Here is a 25575-nt window from a genome sequence, read left to right as displayed (position 1 = left end):
TGTGCCGTCCCTTGTTGGCCTGGCTCCTCCCACCGTGGGTACCCAGTTTTCTTCATTTGAATGACGCGACGGTGAAAAAAGACCACCGGGGCTTGCTTCCCCGGTCGCCCAGCCTTGCCCCCTAAGCTTAACGCAAGCTGCGAAACAACCGCCCGCAATTAGAGTCATTTCGTAGGGCCGTTTGGCTTTGTGGAACCTTCCATTTTTTTACCTAATTTTCGCAGGAAATCCTTTCCTTGAATGTTATTGCCGTACTTGTTTTTTTGTGTTTGTCGTTATTTGTCATTGATTTCCTTCCTGCCCCAACGTGATTCCAGGTGGCTGTGTACAGTTGGTAGGCCGTGTTGTTATACATGCGATATGTGTGCGTTCACACTCTACTGGTCATACCTTTATATTTGTAAGCCGAATGTTTATTAAATTAGCCAAATATTCCAATGCAGGGCCATACTGAAAGAGTATTGACACTGCATGAGTATTTCATGGATTAATAAAATATTTTATTATATACGGATGGAGCAGTGGCGCAGTAGTTAACGCACTGCCCTATGAATCGGTGACCAGAAGTAAATCCCTGGACACAGCTAACATCAATAACGAGTGATATCTGAACCGGTCCAAGCTGCCTCTGTTGGTAGACTCAACCCCTGACCATCATCCCTATTCGTGATGTCTCCTGCCCAAGTGCATTTTTGTTAGCAGCCAATATCTCTGAAACTTTCCGCCACTTTCTTCCACAATGCCGTTGCTGTCCCATCGTCTGCATTGACAGTCTGCAGGGCTAAAGCATGTGGATCCCTGATTTGTGTTCTCCTGCCATTCGGTGTGTGCGACACAGAGGCGTTCAACGCGAGCGATTGCGCGGAGATGGTGCGGAGCCTGCTGGAGGGAGGCGGTGGCGGTGGCGGCGGCGTGGACGTTCCGATCCAGCACGGCCTGGCCCTGCGCTACTTACTCCGCCACCTGGCGCGGGCTTGCCACGCGGCGCGCGGGCGCATCACCCAACGGGCGCTCGCCCAGAGCCTCGGCCCGCTCGTCTTCCGCGCCAGGTCAGTCACTCGATCTTAGGCTCGTTTTGCCATGAAGCCGGAGAAAACGTTTCCACTGGCACATCTAATCCAAACCAATGCAGGGCTCTCATGGTACGGATGGTTTTTCCACTGCCATGCCAACCTGGAACCAAACCTTGATGCGCCAGCCTCGCGGTACACCTGAATCTGACTTGGACCCAAGTAGCACCAGAGCCGGGGCTAATGAAGCGTTCATCGTGCGTGTGAATTTCGTGAGTCCACCAAGTCATCTACATGCATCTTGGCTCGTTTATGGCATGTGATGTCAGTGGCATGGCTCTGCTCGGCTTCTGCAGTGGGAAAAAACAACCCGGCTCGAGCAAAGCCAGGCTGGCCACGTCGCGGCTCGTTTGTGCAGTGGGAAAGACTTGCGAGCTAAGTGGTTGGCTGGAAGTTAGGGGGTGTTTGATTCGACTCAGGGCTGTTGAATGTTCGTTGGGTTGTACCGCACCCTAACGAACCTCTGGCAATAAGAGCCCAAAAGTAATCGTTTTGGCAGAGTGGAGCCTCAAATATAGCACGCATTTTTATGAAAATTTATTTTATAAATGTCACAACCGTAAAAATAAATACCCATTTGTGTGAAAAATCACACCATTTTGCAGCACTGGTTCTCAGCTCATCGATTCGGTTGGTGGTGTGTGGCACGTCAGACTGTGACTGGTCTAGTTGGTGGAGTGACCTTGCAAGTTAATGAATGGGCCAGGCGTCAATTTCACTATGGGGCAGGTTTCTCCTCTGCAGTGGTTGTGCGAAAATATTGAGCGTGAAGGTTTTTTTAGCGGAGACGTGTACATATATGCATGTGTGTGCGCCGTATGAATACATATGCCGTGTTGTCTGCATTTCACCTACAATATCATTCCCTACTGTGAAGATAATATTTACCCAACAATGTAATCCATGCCAGAAATGTTCAGCTATTTAATATGTTAAGACCATGCATTTGGTTTCGTTTTGATGAAATAATATTAGTTCTGCAATATTTGAAATACATTTAACAATTTATTTCCCCATTTTTAAATTGCCATTCCTTCGACAAAATCTTTCCCTTCAGCGGCGTTCACCACTGCAGTAGCAGGGTTTCGCTCATCATCGTCATCACACATCATCATCGGACGCGATCAAATATCATCACCCTTCTCCGTTCCCGACTGCTCGTCCTTCGACGCGCCGTCCCTGCGCAGCGTAAATCTCATTCGCTCGGCGGCGGGCAAGGAGTGTGTATGACAAGAGCTCCTTCTCCACACACTGAATGCCTGCCGATACACAAAAAGAAGGCAGAGGGAGGAAAAATAATACCGATAATAAAATAAGCCCAATCGATACATTTCGGAAAACCCAAAACCTCCCCCATGCGCACGTGCTATCGGCTGAAAGCATGACAGATTGGCCTAATTGGTTTTGATTTTTTATTTAATTTATCCATTCCCTCAACGGACTCCTGTCTCCCGTTAATGCTTCTTTCCACCCTCCACTTCGCCCCCACCCCATCCATCCCTATATCTCCCTCCCTTTGCCGCTTTACTGGATGAGGTCACCTTTCTGTATAGCGTAGTATGACATCATGCTCTTGGCCCAGTGCCACCCCTCACGCACCGCTCTGCGGGCTGCTCTGAATCAGCAGATGGTTGCCCATGGCAACCGAGCGGTCGCCAAGGTACCCAGATAACCCCGGGCACTGGTTTTCCCCACGCTGGGTAGCTGTGCAGGATAAGCGGGTGAGCGGGCAACGAACGCAAGCAACTCCTAGCCGCCTCGTTCTTCCATCCCGGATCCTAGCATCTTGTCGGTTGCCCTGGCAGCTGAGGCAGGAAGCGACGGGTCGACCTCCAGCGCGAGGCTTATATTCCTAGGGAGCTCCTCGGGTTTGAGCGCTGGCATGGCCGCTGGGAAAGGGTGTGGCACCGAGTGAGATGAACCATCTTGCCGTCTAAACCGAGGCTGGCGCCGTTTTGTGAGCGGCGCAGCAGGTTTACCACCTGCATCTTCCGCTTCTGGATGTAGCTGTCTGGGAACATGAAACATAATTCATTGTTAGCTAGTCTTGTTCACATGATGTGTTGTGATTTTTTTTTTATGTCTATCACAGAGGTGGCAACCCTGCCCTGGCAGTGGCTAAAGCCAGAATTGTTCTGACACCTGTGCAGTACGTGGGCATCTGCTAGGGTTAAGGAGGAATTTGAGAATTGGGACCATATTCTTGGTTCTTTCGGTAAAGTCACGTAGAAGGGAAGTAATAAAATAATAAAAATAAAACATAATAAAATAATTCTCAAGACGTTTCGGCCACAACGCAAGCAGCCGTCCTCAGGTGAAACGTCGTGAGAATTATTTTATCATGGTTTATTTTTATTATTTTATTATTTCCATTCTACGTGACTTTACCGAAAGAACCAAGAAGATGAATCCCTGCAGTCACGAAAGCTTTAAATCGAAATTGGGACCATGTTTCCCGCGCTTGCAGTGCAGTGTTGTTTCCTTGTTGCCCCCCTTGAGAGAGAAGGCTGATGGTGGAAAGTCTCTCCCTTGCGTCCATATCCCCCACGTAATGTTCCATATTGGGCCCACGGTGACTAACACAGGCTGAGAATCGGTGTCTTGTTAATGGCCCATTGTCACTTTCTTGTCTCAATTGTCACTGCATTCTGTCCGAGTTACAGGTAAAAATTAAATAAGGGTGCACTTACCTGTATTTCTGAACAAACGTCATCATTTATAACATACATACATGTGACTTCTGACAATGCAATTGCTGCCAACTTGCACTGATATATTTTTCATAAATTTTTCATGATTCTGCATTATTTATTTGTAAACTGTTTTGCCTCTTCAATCTGATACAGCGGAGCAACTTAATGGCAACGCATTACCTTCAAATCTCCTTCGAGTAGCAAGAAAATACAAACTTAAACAACTGAAAGATTTCGGTGATGTACAGTAATCTTTGGCAACACGGAATTACATGTGTTTTTTCCCTCCCTGTGCATGCGTGCCCCTGTGTGTGCGTGTGTGTGTGCGTGCCCATGTGTGTGAATACGTGCAAACTCGTGTGCACCCCCATCAACCTCCTCATCCTCCACTGCCCGGTCCACCCGACAGCGACGAGTCCAAGGCCGACCATCCGGCGCGCATCCTGGAGGCCCTCATCCGGTCATGTGAACACGAGGAGACACCAGCTGCTCCAGGTAACAGCTGCCACCCACCGTGCCGCCCTCCTTCCCATTCCCGACTTCCCACTCCCGACGCACGCCCGAGCATTCCAGCACCACCACCACCCTGTGTCCACATCCCAGCACGTCGCATCCCGTCCCCTAATAGGTCCAGCGGCTGCTCTTGTGGCCACAACAACGGCAGCGTGTAATTACCTCGTTAAAGTATCGGACGGTCCGCGTGGATTTGAGCACCGCCCTTTGTGTGTAGGCCGTGCTATGGCCGCTAGTTTTGCGACCGCGTGGGAGGGTCGGTGGCTTTGATCGTTTGATCGCCACCTGTCCTCTCAAGTCGCTGCGCCGTAACCCCAACTCGCTTAGCAAATTTCCACAAAAATCTTGACAAATCCACGTTAGTATGTACGTAATGATTCTTCAACTAAGATCGACTCTTATAACCTTAAGGGCATGCATTAAGGATTGCTTGTGAAAATGTGTTATTTTCAATTCTCATGCGCCTCTACAAATCATATGTCGCTATTGATTCGATATATTTATAGATGTACCATGAGGGCAAATACAAAATCAATTCGTCAATTAAATCGTGACCCTGAACCGTGGCCATTCGTCGAATCGCAGCCATGCAGAATCGTTACTTTGCCCGTGTATTTTTTAGGTGTTTGCAGTGCGTTTGTTCTTTTTGTTGCATCTGTGTGGTGGGTGCTTTGGCTGCTGGGAGAGGCATTGGGCGACTGTAATCGGGGAGAGGGCATTGGTGCGGTGCTGGGGACGGGATTAAAGGAAAATCTTTCATTGGAACGCTGCGCGTGCAGCGCGTATGTGCGTGCGGGCACCAGGAAAAGGGTCGCGGGGGTCAGCAAGTCATTGCTGATATCAGGCCGGCCTCTCGCACGCTCCACAATGATTTATGAGGCCTTGCGTGCTGCTGACCATGATTTATTAGTTTTTTTTCCTCCTCCTCCTCAACGTCTCTTACTCCCCACTTTTTGGCCTGTCTCCATCTCGTCAGCCTTGTTCGTCTTTGAGTGTCCCACCTCTGTCTCCCTTCTTTCGTGTTTTTTTCTGTCTCGCTGTTTTCTGCGCGTCTTGTCCACGTCCGGCCTGCTGATCATGTGTCCGAGTAAGGATGCGGGTTTGTATTTCACTGTCGAGAACATCCTTGTCAGTTGTACCCATTTTCTTCCCCCCCCCCCCCTTTCAACAACCAAGCATCTCTGCTTTGTTTGTTTCCCCCTTCTCTATGTCTATATCCAAGGGCCCTGAGCTGGCTGTCTGCATGTCTGTCTCCTGCCTGTTTACACAGAAGGCTGGCATCCCTTGCATGTCCCTCGTCTGTCTCGAATACTTCAGTCTGGCTGCCTATCCCTGCCTCGTCTGAATGTGCACGCATGTCCCCTGCGACTGCCAAGGGAGAGGAGGGCAGAAACAGCTGTTTTGTTAATTGGCAGGGGTTGGGAGCGAGGGGTTGAGCTTTTGAGGGACGGGGGTGGGTGGTGGGAAAGGCTGAGTGGCAAGCAATCCTTTAAGGCAGATGCGGCGGTGACCTGTGTTCGGCACAAGCTAGCTCTCGGCCAGACGTAAACAATGGGGCCTGCCGCGGTTTGCATAATTTGACCCGTTTCTTTGCCGGCGTACGGTTATAAATACCCGCGCGGGCACGGCGGGGAGACAAGGGCAGGCCCTGTCGCGATCCTGAGACGCCATAGTGACGGAAAGTGGCATCTCCCTGCCCTGTGTTGAGTGGCACCCGATGATCGTTCGCCTTGCCAACGCGACAAGTCGTGGGCTCTATTTTCGCTGCAAAGCATCCGCCCGCTCGTGCCGTCCCTGTAGGGGTTGAAGGTTGCAGTGAGGAGGTGGTGTGGGTTTGGGGGTTGGGGGGGGGGGTGCAGGGGGCGCGCTGGTCATCCGAGGCTCCACGAGCACAAACTGGAGACATTAGTGCACTCGAATGCACCCTTTCAGCTCCTCTTTACGAGCAGCCGCAGTGCACAATGGCCAGCCCGGAGGCCGTTTTGTGGCGCGTGGGGAAATATATCGCGCTGAATTCGGTAATTGGCGCCCTTCAACTTGAGCCGGATTTGTTTGGGAATTCTAAGGCATTATAGTAACGCGAATGTGGCGCCTGGCAGCACGAAGCGGGTCTTCCGGCCTTCGCCTGCGATATTCCTATCGCGCAGAGCTTTTTTCCTATTCCTGTTTGCATCAGGCCCGATAAAGCATGCGTTTTGTTAACATGGGATGAGCCTCTGTAGCGCAATGTCAAATTTTTACTCTTTCACTTCGAGTGATTTTTCTCCCCCTCACCCTTTCGCACACTGGTCCTCACTTCTCCACACCCGCACCACCCTCATCATCTTTCGCCTTTCTCCCTCCTCCGTGCATCTCCATCTCGTCGTCCGCTCCCCACACCCCACCCCCGTGCTGTTTCCAACGGGTTTCTTCGCACGCAAACTGCAGCCCCTCGCCCGTCGGGGGGGGGGGGGGGGGGGGGGCAACCGGCGTTATCGGCGTGCATCCTCGGGCCCGCCGATCTGATTGGCACTTGAGCTCGAGTCCCAATTATTCCAATTTTGCATCGCATTCCAATTCCGCAGTGTCAAGGTGGACGGGATTTGTGTGAAACAAAGCGCGATCGATTTGTCGAGCGAGAGGACCCTACTGGGATTTGAGGGAGAAACATTTTTTTCCATACTTTCTTTTAAAGGGAGAGGGTGCAAAATGGGGCACGAATGATCGACGGCGGGAGGAGGTTGGTGCTCCAATTGTGGGAGGTGGAGAGGGGGGGGGGCGGCGCTTTGTGGTATAGGGGGCGGTTTGGGAGGAATTATTGTGAACATGTCGCAGATAAATATCTGTAGGGCCCCGTGCGCGGCACGTGCGGAGGACGGCGAGGAGGAGGAGGAGGAGGCTGTAGCGGGTTGCGTACGTGCCTGCCCATGGGGTGATGTCATCGACGCAAGGCACATGCTGCAGGGAGGCACTGATGGGGAGCCGGCGGGGGCGGTGAGAGCTGGAGAAGGGAGGGGGGGAATAGATGGGGAGAGAAAGCGGTAAAGTATGGGGGCTACTGTGGATGCAGGGAGGGGGGGGGGCATCAATTCATTTTTGTTTGCTTGCATACAATATTGTGACATTTCCGTATATTATCAATACACGGAATTTATAAATAACCTGATTTGCGCGAATTAAAAAAAAAACTCCGCTTAAACATTAACACTTGCTTGTAACAGAATCCATGAAATGTGCAAATGTTTTAGGCAGTGGTGGTGCTCTCGAGTCAAACATTAGCCTTATGTGCATATATACAGTATACAGTGCTGTACAGTATTCTGTGCTAGGACAGCGTTGAAGATGAACGTGGTGGATTTTTTTTGGGTACGTGCTCGTGCACCACAGCCGACGCGCAGTCCCTTAATTCCTTACTTCATCACTGATGTGTTCGCTTAAATGTAGTTAATAATGAGAAAGGCTGCTCTCGTTAAGGCTGCCGTCATTTAGCGCGTGGGCTCTGCCTAAACGAGGAGCAGCGGCAAGAGGAGGCGTAGGTTTTATTTGGCTTTTAAAAATAACCACATTTATAATTGCCCTGTGCCGTCTGAGGAGTTAGATTGCCCCACCGCTGTCTGAAATTCAGGACCGAATGCCACTTGTAACCCGTGATTGGGCTGAGCGTTCATCGGGGAGAGGAGGGGGGGGGCGGGTGGGGGGAGACGCATCCTCATTCGTATGGGGTACAAACCCTTGCTGCACCCACGCACTCTGCCTCACGGCCGTGGGTCTCAGTGACTGAAAAAAAGAATTAATCCGAGAACCGTCGTGACGGCGGGGCCACGCATGACCGGGCGTGTGTCGACAAGCCTCCAGCATCCCGTCCCCGCCACCCGCGGTCTGGGATTGGTGGACCACGTGAAGATGGCAGGGCAGTAGCACAAGCGTTACGTGCGCGCGTGTGTGTGGACCAAAAAGCCCTGACTCTGCAACCGCAGAAGTCAAGTGCGTTCAGAGTCGAGAGGCACAAGCCTGTGTCAAGGTAGAACAGCAAATGTCTGATCCTCCCAGACCCTGGCAATCAGAGTAAGTGGGATAAGATAAGGGATGCCATGGAGACAATCGGGAGCACGCCGGAATGTTGAGTAATATGGAACAAGATACTTTGACAATGAGAGTATTAGAAACCCTGTTCACAAACACACGCCTCCTTTTATAAATAAAAAAGATACTCTTGTAGAGTAAATAGCGTCGGCTCAATACTGGCGCTAACAGATAGGGCCCGCGTGTTTGTTGCAAGTGTCCTGTCTGCTGGCTCTCCGGGGCCGTATATATAGGTCCCTGTCTGGTTTTATTTCGTGGCAGTAGAAATCTAGGGAAGCTGCAGTAGAAATCCAGGGCAGCAGCAGCTTCGTACACGCACTGCCAATTTGCTCGCTCACTTGAAAAACCAATAAAATGGTTATTCCGAAAAGATAGTTGTCGCCGTTGGTTTTGTTTCCTATTTCATTACTTTTTTTTAAAGGCATCAGCCCCTATGCCCATTGTCAATGCAAGTCGTGCGACTAATTAAATCATTGTAGGTGGCTGCCAACCACACATGACTTGCTGCATGTGTGCACTTGTCCGCAACTCTGCATTTACATTCTATTTATAGTCGAACTTTTGTAAATTTGCATTTCAGCGAAGCAGGTGTAACCCTGCGGCTGAGAAACACGGGCGCTTGGGTTCACCGCTTTAATGTGTTTATTGCACGCTCTGGTTGTGTGCAGCAGCAGCAGCAACCGCTCCATTTTCCTCGAACGCTTCTTAGTTTCCGCAACAACTGGGGGGGGTGGGGGGGGTGGAAGTCGCGAGCGTGTTTGTGTTCACAGGTGGAGCGTTACGGACCGCAGCATGGCACACTGAGCAGTCGTTATCGTGAAATCTCCAAACATTTTGACACGACTTTGCATTGTGCTTAATCGTTGCCATTTTATCACGTGAGAGCCCGTCAAGATTGATGCTTCGTAAGAGACCTTGGACATTTTGGTTATGTAGGAGCAGATATTTTCCTTAACTTAGTTGCAGGTAATTTTCAAATTTGACATTAGGGTTGCATACACCACACAATGGGCCATTACAAATGGCAACACCGTTGGCCTTTTAATGTCTATTTTAATAAAGCAGACCCCTTTGCCGCGGTAGTTTCTGGGCATCTGCTGAAAAAATTCGAACGATACGGTTCCATTCGAGCAGCCCTCGTGGTTAGCACTCTGACTGCCGAGCCACTCAGGATCCACTAGGATCAAAATAAAATCGGTGAGGAATCCATACGCGGCCATCGTGCCATTGGAGATCGATACTGGCTTTCCCAGCCATAGGGAAGCCATTCCAGTCGTCATATCAATGGCGTTCCATACCATTCACTGATATGCGACCGTCCACATGACTCCCATCATTAAAGAGCCTTGCCATTTTTCGATTTAAAGCTTTCGTGACTGCAGGGATTCATCTTCTTGGTTTTTTCGGTAAAGTCACGTAGAAGGGAAGTAATACAATAATACAAATAAAACATAATAAAATAATTCTCACGACGTTAGCCGAAACGTTGTGAAAATTATTTTATTATGTTTTATTTTTATTATTTTATTACTTCCCTTCTACGTGACTTTACCGAAAAAACCAAGAAGATGAAGCCTTGCCATTCCCTATCAATCGAAAGGAAGACCCACCAGCCAACAGCGCGTTGTTAGAGCGCGGCGCTCTTTGACAAGACATTAAGCAAACCACGCCGAAGGATTTCTAATGCTCGCAAGCACTTTGCTGTGGAGACGTATTCCAGTAAGTGTGCAGCTTGCATTCTCGTAACTCGTGCGAGGAAAGCGTCTCCCTCGGTTCGTTCGTTAAGAGCCCACCCCACGCACGAGGTGAGTCGTATAAAGACCCATCAATCGCATGAGAGTAGAGCCTCGCCATCCCTGGCCGGAGCATCGCAAGTAGCGTGCCATCAAGGCTCCCTTGGGCCCGGCATGACGTAATTCATTCTGTGTGCAGTACTTCGATGGGCCCCGAGTAACTAACACTCTCCCTGTAAGTTTTTTTTTCAGAGGCTGTGATCAATACAAAGGATTTAGTTCCTAGGGGGGGACGGACCAATCTCAGTATAGGACAGTCATTGGTAACTTAACACGAAGGTGTGCAGCTTAACCAACTGCGCTCACTTTAGCGAGCCTAGCGGGATTGTGACGGCAATTAATGATATAACGGCTGTTTGCAATATTCAATCGTGGTGATTGATGAAGAAAATTATGATCACGATTGATCGTTATTTTCACTGTCAATCGTGAATTGTGTGATTGTTGCTGATGATGGCAACGGAGAACCAAGTTGAATCCGGCTGGGGTTTAACTCGGTGTGCCTTGTGTTTGGGAGCCTCGCTGGTACTGCCAACCAAACGGTGCCACCTCGGCATATATTTTCATGTCGGGCAATTTTTTTTTTAAATAAACCAAATATCCCCCACGGGCACCCATTCTCAGCGAATTAGTTTTAAAAAAATTATTTTAAAAGGAGGTGACCTAGTTGCAGTGCCGTAAATCTTCACGATATGAATGTGTGGCACTTAATGAAACTCGTCCCGGTTTTATTGTGAATTTTAATCGTTTCGGTATCAGTCGGTGACCTCGAGAGATGGCTTGCGCTCAGGAGTGGTGGGGTGGGGGGGAGCTGCAGGAGGGGAGGAGAAGGCGGTGGTGGTCGTGGTGGTGGTGGTGGGGGGTGGACCCGGTGGGTTGCAGGGATGGAACGCTGGGAGAAAAAAAATAATGTTGCATCCTCGCGTGGCTCATAAATTGAAGCCGTTATTGGCAGACAGTTCTGCAGGCACGCTCTGCGGCCTCGTGCGGAAAAAAAAAAAATTCTCGGTTTTTCTCTCAAAGTACTGTATGAGACGTAATAAAAATAAAACGAGCCCGCGGTGTCCTCAGCCAACCCCCTCTTAGCGGCGTTCTGCAGTTTTCTTTAGGAAGCTTAAGAGAATTATCTGCGCCGCTCTGTGTCACTCCCTTCCACGCGTCTCCCACCGGGATTGAATTCGCGACGAGGGTTCTGCCGTTGCCCCTATTTTGGAGGGCATCGGTCCTGGCCTACCCCGAATGCAATAAGGGGGTGAGGTTGGGGGGGGGGGAGCTGCCCCCGTTTTTTCACCCTGGCCGTGTTCTAACGGAGCGGCCCGTGAGCATTTCTCCCCAGGGGCATTCGAGAAACCCGCGACGCGTTTTCTCACCCCCCCCCTCCTCCTCCTTCTCACCACCTACACACCCCGGTCCCTCCACAAAAACCTCAGCTTCTCATAAAATAAATCATCGTGGCGTTTCCCCCCTGTTGGGACTGGTAAAGTTGTGCTGGTTCTTTTGTGTCGATTTATGCCATATGTCCTTCCCTGTTATTTATTTTTCTTCATTAAAACACCTTTATTTGACTGCCTGATCCCTGAGCGTTTCTACTGCATCTAAGAAATAGTTACCCGGTACGTTTTCGCCCCGACCCATCCGTCTCTCGCACCCACAACCCACCGTCACCTCTTGTAGCGTGTTACCACCCACTCTCTGCCCCACCTCTCTTCCCCCCCCCCCCCCCTCACTTACCATTGCGAAGTATGCAGATTTTTTAGTGTCTTGCAGGTTTCATCGTACAAATGAACACTTGATTCTATGCATGCGGTGTTGTAAGCCATCGATTTTAATCGATGAATAGATGATGCCCCCCCCCCCCAACCACGTGGCATCCCTCGATATGTGCCCGTTGCCTTCTAGCAACAGCTGGCGCTCTATAATTGGTCTCGAAGCCGTCACGTGAGCGCAAATGCTCGCACGGGATTGGCGGTGCCCTCCGAACGCGACGCATCTGGTCCGCTCTGCTCCCTCCCCCTTAATCATCGATGGGGCCGGCGCTGGATTTTTTTGCCGAGTTTTTGGGTCAATTATTCATCCGTCTGTCTGTCTGTCTCGCTCATCGCGGAAGAAGAGATGCGTCTCGCTGGCGCAAATGGACTCCCGGGCATTTTGCGTGGGTTGGCGGGGGGGGGGAGGGGGCGTTTGCGCTGTGGGCAGGTCGCCCTGGGCAAAAGCCCCGGTCATTCCGGCTAGCGCTAGCCTTATAAAGCGACCCGTGCGTAAAAGAAAAAAAACGAGCATTAAATCACTCTCCGCTCGTTGAAAATATAATTGGATGAGTGTTGATACTGCCCGCCCCCGGGCAGCCGTAGCCTCAAGACATGAATAAATATGTAAGCACTAAGCTTTGCCGTATTATTATAATACTGTTGCCTATTTAGTTTTTGTTTGTGCTATATTTGGAGTGCGTGCATGCGTGCACACGTGGATTGCATGCTGGGGCGCGATGGCGCAGCAGTTAAAAGTAAGTGCTCTGCGCTACCAAAGCCACAACCCGGGCTTGTTGCCTAACGAGTGTCTCCCCCCTAAGTTGACTCGACCTAAAATCAGTGCCTGCTTCGGTCTGCTAACAGCATCAGTGGGGAGACGACGCCTTGGGCAGGCATTGTGCTGGCTCCACTACCTCATCCTGCACGCCTCGCTTGTCATAAATACCCACTCGCCAAACGTGCCTCTGCAGCAGTATGATAGTTATTAACCACATGTAAATGAACCAACCAGCATACACAGAGGGCATTCGGTGTACATTTTGTTGAGCAACAGATAAATATGAGGGTAGCATACAAATAATGATCTGCCCCCCCCCCCTCCCTCCCCATTCGTCTCTGCGTGCGAGTAAGCTTTGATTGGGAGAGGGCTGTGGTCCTCAGTGCCTTCCCCTGGAGATGCGTTAATGAAGACAGCCATAAACACTTGTCTTATCTCCAGCGGCTTGTATTGTGGATGTGAGGAGGGGGTGGCACCGGTGGGGGGGCTGAAGAGGGATGGACGGTGAAGAGCAGTTCAGTTCGTGTTCGTCTGGACAGGCCAGGCAGCCGCCTTGCGTGCTTTCTACGAGGCTGCGTGAACGGCGTCCAGGACGATGCTCTGTGGCTAAAGCAGAGATCGCAACCGGGTACCCGATACCCGTACCCTACCCGATACCCGGCTACCCGTACCTGGCCAGGATACGGGTACCCGTTTGCGACCCTGGTGCGGCCGGGTACGGGTAGGCCGTGAGTCACTGGTGAGTAACCGTTTGTCACTCATTTCGGGTAGGGTACGGGTAGGGAACGGGTACCCGTACCCGGCCGGGTACGGTTACCCGTTTGCGACCCTGGTGCGGCCGTGAGTCACTGGTGAGTAGCCGTTTGTCACTCATTTCGGGTAGGGTACGGGTAGGGAACAGGTACCCGTACCCGGCCGGGAACGGGTACCCATTTGCGACCCTGGTGAGGCCGGGTACGGGTAAGGAATCAAAACCCGTTTGCGACCTCTGGGCTAAAGCAGTCGCTGAGCCGACCGACACAATGTCACCCACACGCATCTCTGTGTGTGGGTGACATGCGTCAGTGTGCTGTTGTAGTCCAGGGCATCGCCCGCATAAACCCCGGGTTCATTTATTTGCCGGTGATAATTCGCAGTTAAACCTGGCACGGTGGACTCTCTCGGCCTAGGTCGAATTGGCCTTTAAGATATTGGATGGTGGCACTGTGGTGTTAAACAGCAGCGGGGGTGACGAAATCAGCTGATGTGAAATGGGCACAGGGATTTGTCATTTAGTGATAATTTGGGAGTCGCTCATCCAAGAATCCATTCACTTGGGACCATCTCCTGAAATGGGGGGGGGGGGGGGGAGAAGGAAGGGAGGTGCATTATGAGAGCAAGGGAGAAAATGGGGCTTTTTTTTTTGGTTACTTTCAGAGAACGAGAGTGAGGAAGAAGGCACTTTATAGAGAGAGTCGTAGGCAGATGGGAGGGGGAAGTGCTTGAACTTAGACTGAAATAGCAGAAGGGCCTCAGGTTTCAAGATTATTTGTTTAACCAGGTGGTAACTCAAGAGAGTAAGCAGGTTCACCAAAAAGACAAAAGAAAAACAAAATAAAGTACAACATTAAAGTAGATAGAAATCTGAGCAAAAAACAACTGTCGCATTTACAAATAGTTGCATGAACATTATAATCGGTGGGGGATGGCCAATATAAGTATCTGGATAGTTTTCCTTAAGCCAACGCATTACTACACAAAAGCACCTTACAATAAAATAATGCTAATGCATTAATGCCTGTGCAGAATCAATCTCTAAAACATTCCACATCATTCGCTGAACCCTGATCTGTTTATCCCCTCCCCCCGCCCCACGATATATGTTTACCAACCGTGTCTTCTTGACCTACCTGAAACTTGGTGTCATGAACAAAAAAGCGAGCACCTTGAAACGCTGCTGTATATGTGGCGTTAAATACGGCCCTTGGAAGAAAAACAAATCAGTTTGGCGGTATTCGGCGAAGGAGCAGTATGCAAATCATGAATTTGCATTGTATTTCAATTAATCATCTCGTAACGGCCAACCGCGTTGATCGTCCAGGGCATTAATATGCTGGACGCGCGCACTCGCTCACGCACGCAGTTTACACACACTCGTGTCACGTTTTTAGGGACAAATATTAAACGGAGCACAAACTAAGAGCAGCAGGCGAGAGACTTTATTGCTGCTCGCAAGAAATTATGTCATAATCCCCCTCTTATATTTAGTGGGAGCAGCTGTTGTGACCAGGGCAAAGCGATCCTGAGTTTTTCTCTCTCTCTCTCTCCCTCTGCGTTGTCCTCAATTGCCCTCGCTATTCGGCACGTCTGCCTCTGCCCCGTCTGTAGTTATCCTTCAACCTTGACGCTGCTGTGCGGCGGTGGCGACGTATCAGCTCGTGTGCACGAGTGTACCAACACGGCCGCCCACATCCACCGCCCCCTCACACGCACATCGTGTACCCCGCCTACTCCTTCAATCCCACCACCCCGTCCGCTCCCCTCCTAATAATAATGAGAAATAATCCCCCACTCAGCTGCCCGCCCGCCCGGTGATGAACGCTACTTATCAAAAGCCCTCGCAGTACACGCCACCGCCGTGGCTGGCATGCTGCAGTTGACGGCCCACAATCGCTGGGGCTATGTATATATAAATAAATAATGCCGTGCGATTTTTTATTAATAACTGAATGGGACCGCGCAATGCATTCTCGCTACAATTTTCCCAGCGTGAACTTCGATCGCGTATTCACCGACGTCTTTTCAAAACTCGATTAAGTGTTCCGCCTGAAAAACGTTAAATATTTAAATAATGGTAAGCACAATAATTTTGGAAAATTGCACGTTCGTGCAAAATGTTGGTATATAATAATATACCAACGTGTTTGTATATACGCGAAAACGTGTATACACGTATGGGTTTAATATGTGCAACATATTTAGAACATGTGACTTTCATGATTGTCAGAATGGGAAATGACAAAGAAAACGGTTGACGCTGCAGATGAATGTCTCAAAAGTGCTCGGTGAGTGGGGTTCTTGTGTGCGGGGGGCAGGAGGGGTGGGGATGGACACGGTCGGTATTTCTGCTTCTCGGCTTGCGCTCAACGGTGAGATTGGGGGCACAAAATAAAGCAACGTAATGGGGGGAAAAAAGTAACAAACGAAGGGAGGAGTCTAAAGATAGCCGGGCCCGCGTACGTCAAAGCTCTATTGTGTTGCCCCCCCCCCCCTTGACTTGCAGGCTCTGAGCCAAGTCGTCGGTTTTTGCCATGCATCTGCACCACCAGCACAGCCCCCGCTTTCATGAAGCCCCCTGTGCGTGCGTGCGTGCGTTTGTGTCTTCTTCCAGTTGCCACCGAGTCAGCCGTTTTTCGGTGCAGCCTCGAACTGCACAGAAGACGTTACTCATTGCGGTTGTAATCGCCAATGGTGCATCTCTCTGCTCAAAGGGGGGGAGGGGGGGATACCCTTTTCACAGTGGCTCTTTGTCCGGCGTGGACGCGAGACGGTCCAACTGCTGGCGCTGGAGAGTCGCCTGATTTTCTTTTTTTTTAGGGGATGGTTTCTTCGTTGTGGTGGGCACTATCGTTGGCACGCTGGTTTAATAATCGGCCATACACCCAAGCTTAGATTAAGGCCAGTCACGTTGGGCCTTCGCCCGGGACCTTGTCCAGAGCCACCTTGTTCCCTTTATTTTCGGGGTACTGCCATTAAAGCATTCAATCCGTTGTGAAACACATGTGAGGCACACAAGCTCTGGCTTCTGAGAAATTGGACCCTGATGGCTGTGGTGGGATGCAGCAGATCCTCATTGTGAACCTGGTCTCACCCATTGCCAGCAGCAGAAAGCCCCGAAGCTTTGCATATGCGGGACCTCGAGGGGAGCTGTCACCTCTCATCAAAGTGGACGAGGCTCAATGCTAACTTCCAACTCGACTCCCGTTGCGTGTTACAGAGCCAACTCCATAGGCCTGTATGTTAAGAGTTGTCAGACAGTTGTTTTGCTTCAAATTCAGAGTCGTTAGGGCTTTAAAATTCCGAAAGCCACAATGCGAAGAAGAGTTAGGCCAATGTTGGAGTAGGTAGTGTGAACCACCGGCTCGCAGGATGTACAGACGGAGTGTGGATTTGCTGCCCGCGGGACAAACACTGCCACGGATTGACTCCCCTGACCGGTGCCGCGTAAAAGCCACGCAGTGCAACATGGCAGCACAGAGGCCTTTGGCTAAAATACCCAGTCGCCCTCGTGAGCTCTACACAAAGACTTTGCGTAAAGTTCCTCTCCAACTAGAATAATAATCGTCCGCATGACTGCTTGACCAGTGGCCTCGTTAGCCAGGATAATCACATTGTGTAGTACGAATAGGAGGAGGACTTCCATTAATCCCACCTCTCCAAGACCGTACTGAGCACAGCAAAAGTACAACCAGCAGGCACTTGTTTTGTGTGACGCTGGCACATAAGGGTGGAGGAGGTGGATGTGGGGTGTGGTTGGATCAGGAAGAGGCGGGCAGTTTTTCGTGATCGACCAGCAAGACGGCCTCTTACCCTGTGAGTTGTGGTGCTACGATGGCGAGATATTAACTACCTCCCCTGGTATACAGGAGCGCGTGGGTTCGATCCCGATCCCGACGCCTATATATTTGGAGTTTGCGTGTTCTCCCCGTGCTTGTCGGGATTTTGTCCCAGGTGTCTCTGGTTTTTCCATCCACATTTAGACTCGACAAGCCTTTGTAGAGTATTTGACTGCTGTAAAAAGTTCCACGTGATAAGCCACTTAGTTGAGCAATCATTTGTGGCCAGGTCACTTCTGAAAAAGAGCTATATAGCTCAGTGGACTTTACCTGGTAAAATAAACAAGAGTTAAATTTCTAGTTTATTTTATACTAGGCGCACCTGTAGTCCGTCAACTTGACGCGGGGGGGTGGGGGTCACTGGATCACTCATAGATTGAGCTGTCACGTGTAACACACCCACCTGGAGGAGAGTGATTATTTTACTTACGCCAAAACTGTAGAGTTGAAGTGTTCTCCCCTGGTATTTGTGGATTTTCTCTTGGACGCTCCACAAAAAACTTCACCCCCTATCCATTGGTCAAACTTAACAAACGGGGAGCCCTCTTAGAAAAGGTGTCTGTAGACTTTGCGAGGCTTTTGCGAGTGAATAAGTTATTTATTTTGTTAGCAGCCACTTCAAAAAACTGTATTCCAAGTGTTTAAAGTTGATGAAGAGAAGTGGAGAAGAAGGTGCAGTGGGGGGGCGTGGGAGGATGAGTGGTGTTGGGAAGTGGTGGTGAGTTGCTCAACAGTTTGCTGGATGGGCCCTTCATAAAACGAGAAGTGGGGGTTTCTGTCACATTGGTCCTGTTTAGGGGTCAGTTTGCCAAAGGTAGCTGCAGTTTATGATTGTCTGGAAGTTCCAGAGAACAAAGGTAGGGGGGAGATGATGTTTGAGTAAGTTACTCAATTAGGAAATGATTATAGACCAAACTTCAAAACGAATGCACAGACAATGTACACAGCGAGAAAACTTTTACTGAATTGAAAAGTTAAACTGTGCTCACAATCTTATCTCGTTTACTCAGACGCTTTCTGAAAATAATGTCCGCAATTTAGTCTAAAATCGATGATTTATTGGTGCATTCATAATGTTGCCAAGTAAGCCGTTCCACAACTTTGGTGCCAAAATACCAAATTCCCACTTTTGTTTCATCTGCCGTGCTTATAATAATTAAAAAGAAAATATATATAATGGGTACTATGCAAGTTACAATTCCCGTGCCTACCCAAGCTATTTGTAAAATTACCATTTGAAGTCACAATTCAGTGCATGAATCGGGTGGACTTTTGTCTCGTTTCACCATCTCATTTATATTGTCTCTCTCCTTGTCTTGTTTGTACCATCCTGTTCGTATTGTTACCACAACCAGTAAATTCGCATGTAACTTGCATACAATTTGCATACATTATGAAATATATTATTCAAAGCTCAAATCAGTGTACGTACCTTGAAATAAGAATCGCTGGAACATTATGTGCCCGTCATAGTTACAGCTGCCCTTTTCTCAACGCAAATTTTCCTCTTTTCTTGGCAAAACGACCACTCACAATCCACGAGCAGCAGAGAAAACATTTCCTGTGTGTACATGTACAGTTTAACATATGCCTCACTTGCGAATGAGATAACCTATCCTATAAAGGGCTCTAACCTGGTTGGCTAAAGGATGCATATTTATCTTTCGCCCGCGTTATTTCAAACCTATCGCGTTTCTGCGTACACGTTTGGTTATTGTCATTTTATTTGCCCGCGTGCAGCGAGCAGCACAACGCTTCTGAGGGTGACGTAGCTGGACTCCTGAGCGCCGCTAATGTTAAATCAAGACAAGGGGGGGGAGCAGAGAAAGGAGCTGGCTGACCTGAGCCTCTTTGTTCTCACAGTTAAACCCTTTGTCCCCATGACAAAGCGGTGGCGACCGTTGTTATTTTCAGGATGCCCACTGACAGGTTTTCCACGTGTTTTATTTTTTTTTGCTGGGGGCAATGGAATGCATTTACATTTTTAGCAAATGCCATTTTACAATTCTAGATTTGAAGCTTTCGTGACTGCAAGGATTCATACTCTTAGGTTTTTTTTGTGACGAAAAAACCTAAGCGTATGAGCCATTTTACAATATTAGCTTCACGTCACTTGTTGTCGAATTCCGCTACGATTGATTGTGTTATCTCATAAATGTGAGGCTTTAATAATAATACAGGCCTTTAATTGCCAAGGAAATTCCTCACCGAGTCTCAACTCCAGTTTTTCAGGAGGGTCCTGCATTGAGATGTTGGGCCAATTGTAGTATTTCGTCAGTTTAACACGTATGCTTTCGCGACCAATATCAGGCGAGTTGAAATCGTAGTACCTGGAGAAAAGCCACAATATTCATGAGGAGGTTGCATTCGAGGCTCCATATTGATATATTCAACAATCCATTTCTGTACCACCATCTCCGGACCATCTTCTAGGCCAAGCTTTACAGTACCCGGTATTCCCAGATGGTCACCGATTTAAACACTAACCGGGCTCAAACTGCTTATCCTCGGAGATCTGACACGATCGGGTGCATTCAGGGTGATTGGGTCCCTTAATAAGGGGTGCGAAGGACAGCGGGATGGGATTGGGAAAGAGGAGGAGGAGAGAGAGAGAGGGGGGTTATATGGGGGTGTGAGGCGCGATGGGGGGGGGGTGTTTCAAGGAGGTGGGGGACAGGGAGAGAGAGGCAAACTGATGTCGGGTTATCTGGCCCAGGCAGCAAATCTGTTGGCCACTGGCTTGTTGGCCCGATCTTGGCATAAAGCAGGATTGAAGCAGGCAGAGTGTGGGGGGGGGGGGGTACAGTGGGAGGAGGGTGCATGTGCGCGCAGGGAGCAAGGGGGGAGGACTGCAGAGAGGGAGGTGAGAGGAGGAGGAGGTGTAGGATTGTGGTTTGCGGGAAGGGCTGCCAAACAAGGCCAGGGAGGCGGGTGAGAGAGAGGGGGGGGGGGGAATTGCCGTGCATTTGGACAAAGCCCTTGGAAGTGCTCCAGTTATAATCGCCGTTCAGTGGCACCACACGCCTGTGGTTCGTGCTCATCGTGTTCGAGCGAACTTTTCTAATATTTCTCGCGTGTTTTCGCCCGAGACCACGAGGGCCTCGATGCGTCGGTTTGACTCCAGAAGATGACCTCTTCCTAGGAATCTTAAACCGGCGCCCTTAAATTGCACACTCCGCTCTGCTAAAAACGTATCTCGTGAAACGTGCAGCGAGTCTGAGATGACCCTGGCCTTATCAACGCCCTGCCAATCCCCGCTTCCCCTTAAAGCCCTCGACGTATCTTATCGTATTCGCGTGCATTGAGCTGGAAGCACAATGAATTTATACGGGCACTGGACTGAGTTCACGGCGATAATTAGAATTATCTGGTGTGGGTGCCTATTTATAAAACAAAAAATCTGGAAGAGTTGACGTTTGTATAAAAGGCCTCTTTGTGCGAAACGATCGTTTAATTCTAGTGTCGTGAGTTTCGACACCCGTGCACAGTCGCTAAAACAGTGTCGGCTCTGGCTCGCCGAAGCTATTTCTTTTTCGTGCCCCCGTTTGCACCTACGGAACACATGCAAGGGGGTTATTTTGATAATACATAAATACATACAGGTTTAGTTTATACAGTACGGTACTGTAAATTGCTCTGTTTTGCTCAATTATCACCATTCTTTAAGACTCCTGGGTAGGCGATGCCATCTTCGACTTACGATATTTTCGACTTACGATGGGGTCGTCGTAACGCATCTCCATCGTAAGTAGAGGACTACCTGGAGTTTGATCATTTCTGCAATGCAGATTTGCGCACCTGTTGCTCACTCGCGTTTCCGTGAACCCAGAGGGGTGGGGGGAGTTGGGTTGGGAGGGGGCAGTGTGCGCACTCGTGTGTTTGCATCATGTGCAGAGGAAGATTTAATGGCAAGTAAGTGACAAAATCCCTTGGCAAGTTTGACGTCATTGTTCAACGCCACACGCTGGTTTTTTATTTATATATAAGACAAAGATCCCCCATATAGCCTTAACAGACGAGGAGCAAGGGCTGTTAGCGAGCACCTATGAAGGTCGGCATGGCACACGAGGGGGTGGGTGGCCAGCAACCACGCCCGGCCGCCTTTGTCTCCTTAGTGGCGATGTTTACACACCGCGCCATGTACTCATTTGAGGCTGAGTCCACCTAGGGGAGGACCGGTTCAGATGTTCGTCACTGGTATTGCCCGTTAGCGGTAATCCGAACTCGGGTCGCCGGGTTCGTAGCGCAGCGCACTTACCGGCACACTACCGCTTTCCACTTTATATACACGCTTACACAAATGCATTGTCATCGAAAGTCTTTCAGGACGGTCCCTGTGTGTTCGTTCAGATTCTTGCATGTAGCAATAAACCGGATTGGCCAGGGGAAACCCTAGAAGCATACGAGTGGAGGTGCGGCGGGGGCGGGGTGGTAACACTCAAAACTCCACGCAGATAGATTCAAGCGTTCACTGTTGTACTTCCACCATCTGATAGGCCAAGCCTTGAAAGCTTCGTCATTATCCCATCTTGGTCCTAACCAGTCTCAATTCAGCTAGGAATACCAACACCTGATACAGTATTCCTAGTCAGTCTGCCATCCAGGTCCTAGCCAGTCTCAACCCAGCTTAACTTTCGAGATCACACAGAATCGGTGCATTGGTTGATTGTTGATCATAGGCGAACCTTTGCCGATGGCCTACGTCTCTAATTCTGGCTGTTGCCCCTCTGCAGTCTAGCTGCCGATCAACTCCTGCTGATTGACCTTTGAAGAGGGGCGGGGGGCACAACACAGTCGATGTTAAACAAACTTTAAAGTAATGAATAACGATGTGATTTACTTTTATCTGTCACGTGTCTCTCTCTAGCTTGCACCGTCCGCGTTAATGCTCGTTCCAACATAGTTTTTATTTTACTGGAAGAACATAGAATGCGGTGGAAGGAAGAAGGGGGGGGGGGACAGCGGTTTGGGCCGGCTCCTGATGGAGCCAAACATGTCTTGCCTGCACAATGAATAACAAATCTACAGTAAAAATAGCCTGGCGTGTTGCTGTGACTGGCAGCGGTGGCGGCGGCCTTCGGTAGTTGCTGGCTGTTTGCTTTCATTTGCATTTTAACCGCCCTCACCGCCACCGACCCCTTTGCGTGCCGGCAGCCGCTTAGAGATGCACGGGAGTTATTTAATCTGCGTCTAGCTTTGGGCCCTCTCTCGCCTCTACCGTCTCAACAGTGGCTTGTGGTTGATCAGAGGCGGCGGTCTCGCCCATCAGAAAAGCCTTAGGGCCCACGGGGGCGGTGTTGGGAGAGAGGGTTTCGTGTCTGATTTGAGAGGAGGATGGGGTGGGGGGGGTCTCTTGCCTGTTGCATTGGGGGTGGCTGTAATAAAACCCTGTAGTTTATTTACCCATGTTTATTTACTGGTGCATTGGTTAGCAACAATGCACCGTGAACCCGCTGGCCTGAGTTAGGTTACCAGCCACGGCTAACGGTGGCGAGTTTTATCTGACCCGGTCCTGGCCCGTTTCGCTAAGCTACACTGACCAGTGTGGTGAAGTATGGTCAAACAACCCTCGTGGACCACACAACATGGAGAGGCCTCATTCGGCAATGGCTTGACGTACATGTGCATCCAAGTGCGGTGTGTGTACATAAAGTTAAGCAGCGAGTGGCATGGGAGACCCAAAAAGCTTATGACAGCCGCTGGCTAAGACACGCACCCTATGTGTGCATTCTAATAATAATTTCACCGAATTTCTTTTTTCCTGTAAAACAAACAAATTCACGAACTTTCATCTACAGTTTGTTAGTTTTGTGAACGTAAAAAAGCGAATTATTTTTCAAATTTGCCTCGTCAACCACAATCGGCCAACTTAATTCGAGAAACTTGGGCAAAAAAATACGCATTTATTTTGACTTGCTCTTTTCAAAAAGTGTTAAAAAGTACTCGCAGTCTCAACCCAAACCGACCTCCACACCACCAACAAACTAACCAAGCTGGACCACATCCCCCAACTTGTTTCACCCATGCCCCAGCTTGTTCTCGCATCTCTGTACACACATTTCCATGCACATCTCTCTCTCTGCGCTCAGGACGCGTGCGCAGAGACGTGTGAACACGTCATACGTCTTTGCGCGTGTGGGCAGTGGCGTGAAAATGTGGCTCACGCACACAATAGGTTATGCAGTGCGCATGCCCACGTGCGTGTCCGTGTACGCAGCAGTCAGCCCTGATGGTTAGCCCTCGCCACTGAACGTGCTTAGCTGGCAAAAATCAAATCCCCCCACAATCTCTTGCAGTGCGGCGAGAGTTCCCGTTGCTTTCCGCCTTGTTTTTGTGCATTGCGTTAAACAAACACCGCTTACTTTTCAACTCTGCACTGCTCCCCTCCCGATTCCCGTACATACCCACGAAGCTAACGTAGCCTAGAACGCAGGGAAAGCCTCTCGCTGGCGCCTGTACATTTTTTTCCTTCAATCCCCCCCTCCAAAAACCCTCTTTTCTTTGTGCTCTGCTGCTTTCAAATCCCCGCCCTGCTCCGTTGAAGCCACCCTCCTCTCCCCAGCCAACCGCGCTCGTTTGCCCTCGCCTCCTCCACCCCACCTCGCTCCTCTCTCCTGTGTTGCTGGGCACGTGACTCGAGTCAGTGGCGGGATCAAACCAGTCAGATGCAGCCACTCGTTTGTACCTGCCTCTTTCCCCGCTGCTGTCTCTCGCTCTCCTTTGTCCGTTTCATTGTTCACCACACACCCCACCCGCCCTGCCCTGCCCTGCGCTCTGTCCATCTCTCTCTCTCTGTCTGTCACTTTGTCCCTCTGTGGGTTTTCCTTCCTTACAACCTTTGTGTGTGTTTCGCAGCCCACTTTGGCCGTCCGTTTTTCGCCGTTAACATTTTTTTTGTCGCTGACCCCGTCGTCGTCTTCTTCGCTTTGAATTAAAGCTAGGGCTCGAAAAAAATGAAGCCAGTTTTAAATGTGCGTGAATGGCAAAAACGTGTTTCGTAAACGGATGCTTAATATTGGAACGTCAATCATTTCCAGTGGAAATTTTTGTTGGACGTCTAACTTGTTGTTTTTTGTTCAAAGTGTGACGATTTTTTCGTGTATTCGTTATGGGCTCCGTTTGCCATCCGCGGTGCGCATCGAGAATTTAAGACGATCGTAATTTTTTTTGCTGGAGGCAGCTCTTCTTTCTCAACACGACAGGACAAACGTTGCCGAGCTGAGAGAGAGCGAGAGAGAGAGGGCCCTACCTTTGAATGCGAGAAGGCGTGGTGACATCTTAGCGAATCAAAAAGTTGGTGGTGGCGGGGTGGCTTGGTGAACGTCGCCAACCCCTCTCCTCTGTTCTCTGCCACTTAAATCTACGGTCAATCTTTGGCACGGCTTGAGTGTTGCTGGACAGTGGTCCTAAGCCACAGCACACAGCGTACTTTTGAAAGTTTGAGCCACATTGTTTCTACGCAACAACAAAATATAAGCACATTTATGCGCTTGTATAGTTACGTTTGCTGTTGCTTATTGAATTAAAAATTGTGCTGTCCACTTACCAAGGGTGATTACAACACTATGAGTCGGGCTATTGAAATTACTTGCCAAATCACGATTCCCTTTCTTATCTTGGGCTGCTAATATCTGCAAATGTATTCCATCGTATCAGTTTTGTGAACGTAAAAGTACAGCCCTTTTTCTCGATCCACTGCTAGAGGAAGAATTCCCTGACACGGTGGTTGTGCATGGAGGTTGTTAGGCCGTACACTCCCCGTGCTTGGTTAGTGCAGATTTGAAAAGATGGGAGGGCCCAGGATGGGTTTGGATATCAGTGACGCTTAGCTGTGGCCAGGAACCACTGCATGTTGAACTTCTTTCGCACCGTACGTAGCCAACCATGTTAATCGGAAATAGTACAAATATTGCACATCTCTCAACAGTGTTACGTTCATTTCTGTAATTCCTCTAAAACTACCACAGTTTTAACTGCAAATATACCTTGCTTATGAAATATCGGTTGCCTTCAGATGACCCCTCGATGTAAAAATCAGGACACAAAGTTACGGTTTAAGTGTCTCGGTCATCAAAAAGCCCATGTGTGATTTGTTTACGCATTGACATGGCACAGGCCACGGTCTCTTGGCAAAATTACGGCGTGCTACTTGCGAGCGAATTAATTAAAGGGATGCTTTGAAGTCGCCATGCCCCCTTGCCCTTGTGTTCATGGTACGCGAGCCAAACTGGGGGGGGGGGGGGCAGAGCAAAAAAAGTTGTCTTAAGCTGTGATGATGAAGTACAACCAGCAACTTGAGATCAGAATACAAATGATTTCGGCT

At 49.6% G+C, this 25575-nt stretch overlaps 1 protein-coding gene across 3 annotated transcripts in view; it reads left to right on the top strand.

Moving 5' to 3' along the window:
* Positions 1 to 25575, top strand: part of LOC133352049 (phosphatidylinositol 3-kinase regulatory subunit gamma-like) — a 149752-nt gene that overhangs the window by 85710 nt on the left and 38467 nt on the right. For all 3 annotated transcript variants that reach the window (XM_061567769.1, XM_061567767.1, XM_061567768.1), the window contains exons 6-7: positions 839 to 1049; positions 4173 to 4258. In XM_061567769.1, coding sequence (XP_061423753.1) covers positions 839 to 1049; positions 4173 to 4258 — 297 coding nt within the window. The remainder of the gene's footprint in view (positions 1 to 838; positions 1050 to 4172; positions 4259 to 25575) is intronic.

The sequence above is a fragment of the Lethenteron reissneri genome, chromosome 39 (assembly GCF_015708825.2).
Source record: "Lethenteron reissneri isolate LAM-NWPU_2019-01 chromosome 39, ASM1570882v1, whole genome shotgun sequence".
NCBI lineage: Eukaryota > Metazoa > Chordata > Hyperoartia > Petromyzontiformes > Petromyzontidae > Lethenteron > Lethenteron reissneri.
This window is presented reverse-complemented; position numbering and strand designations above follow the sequence as displayed.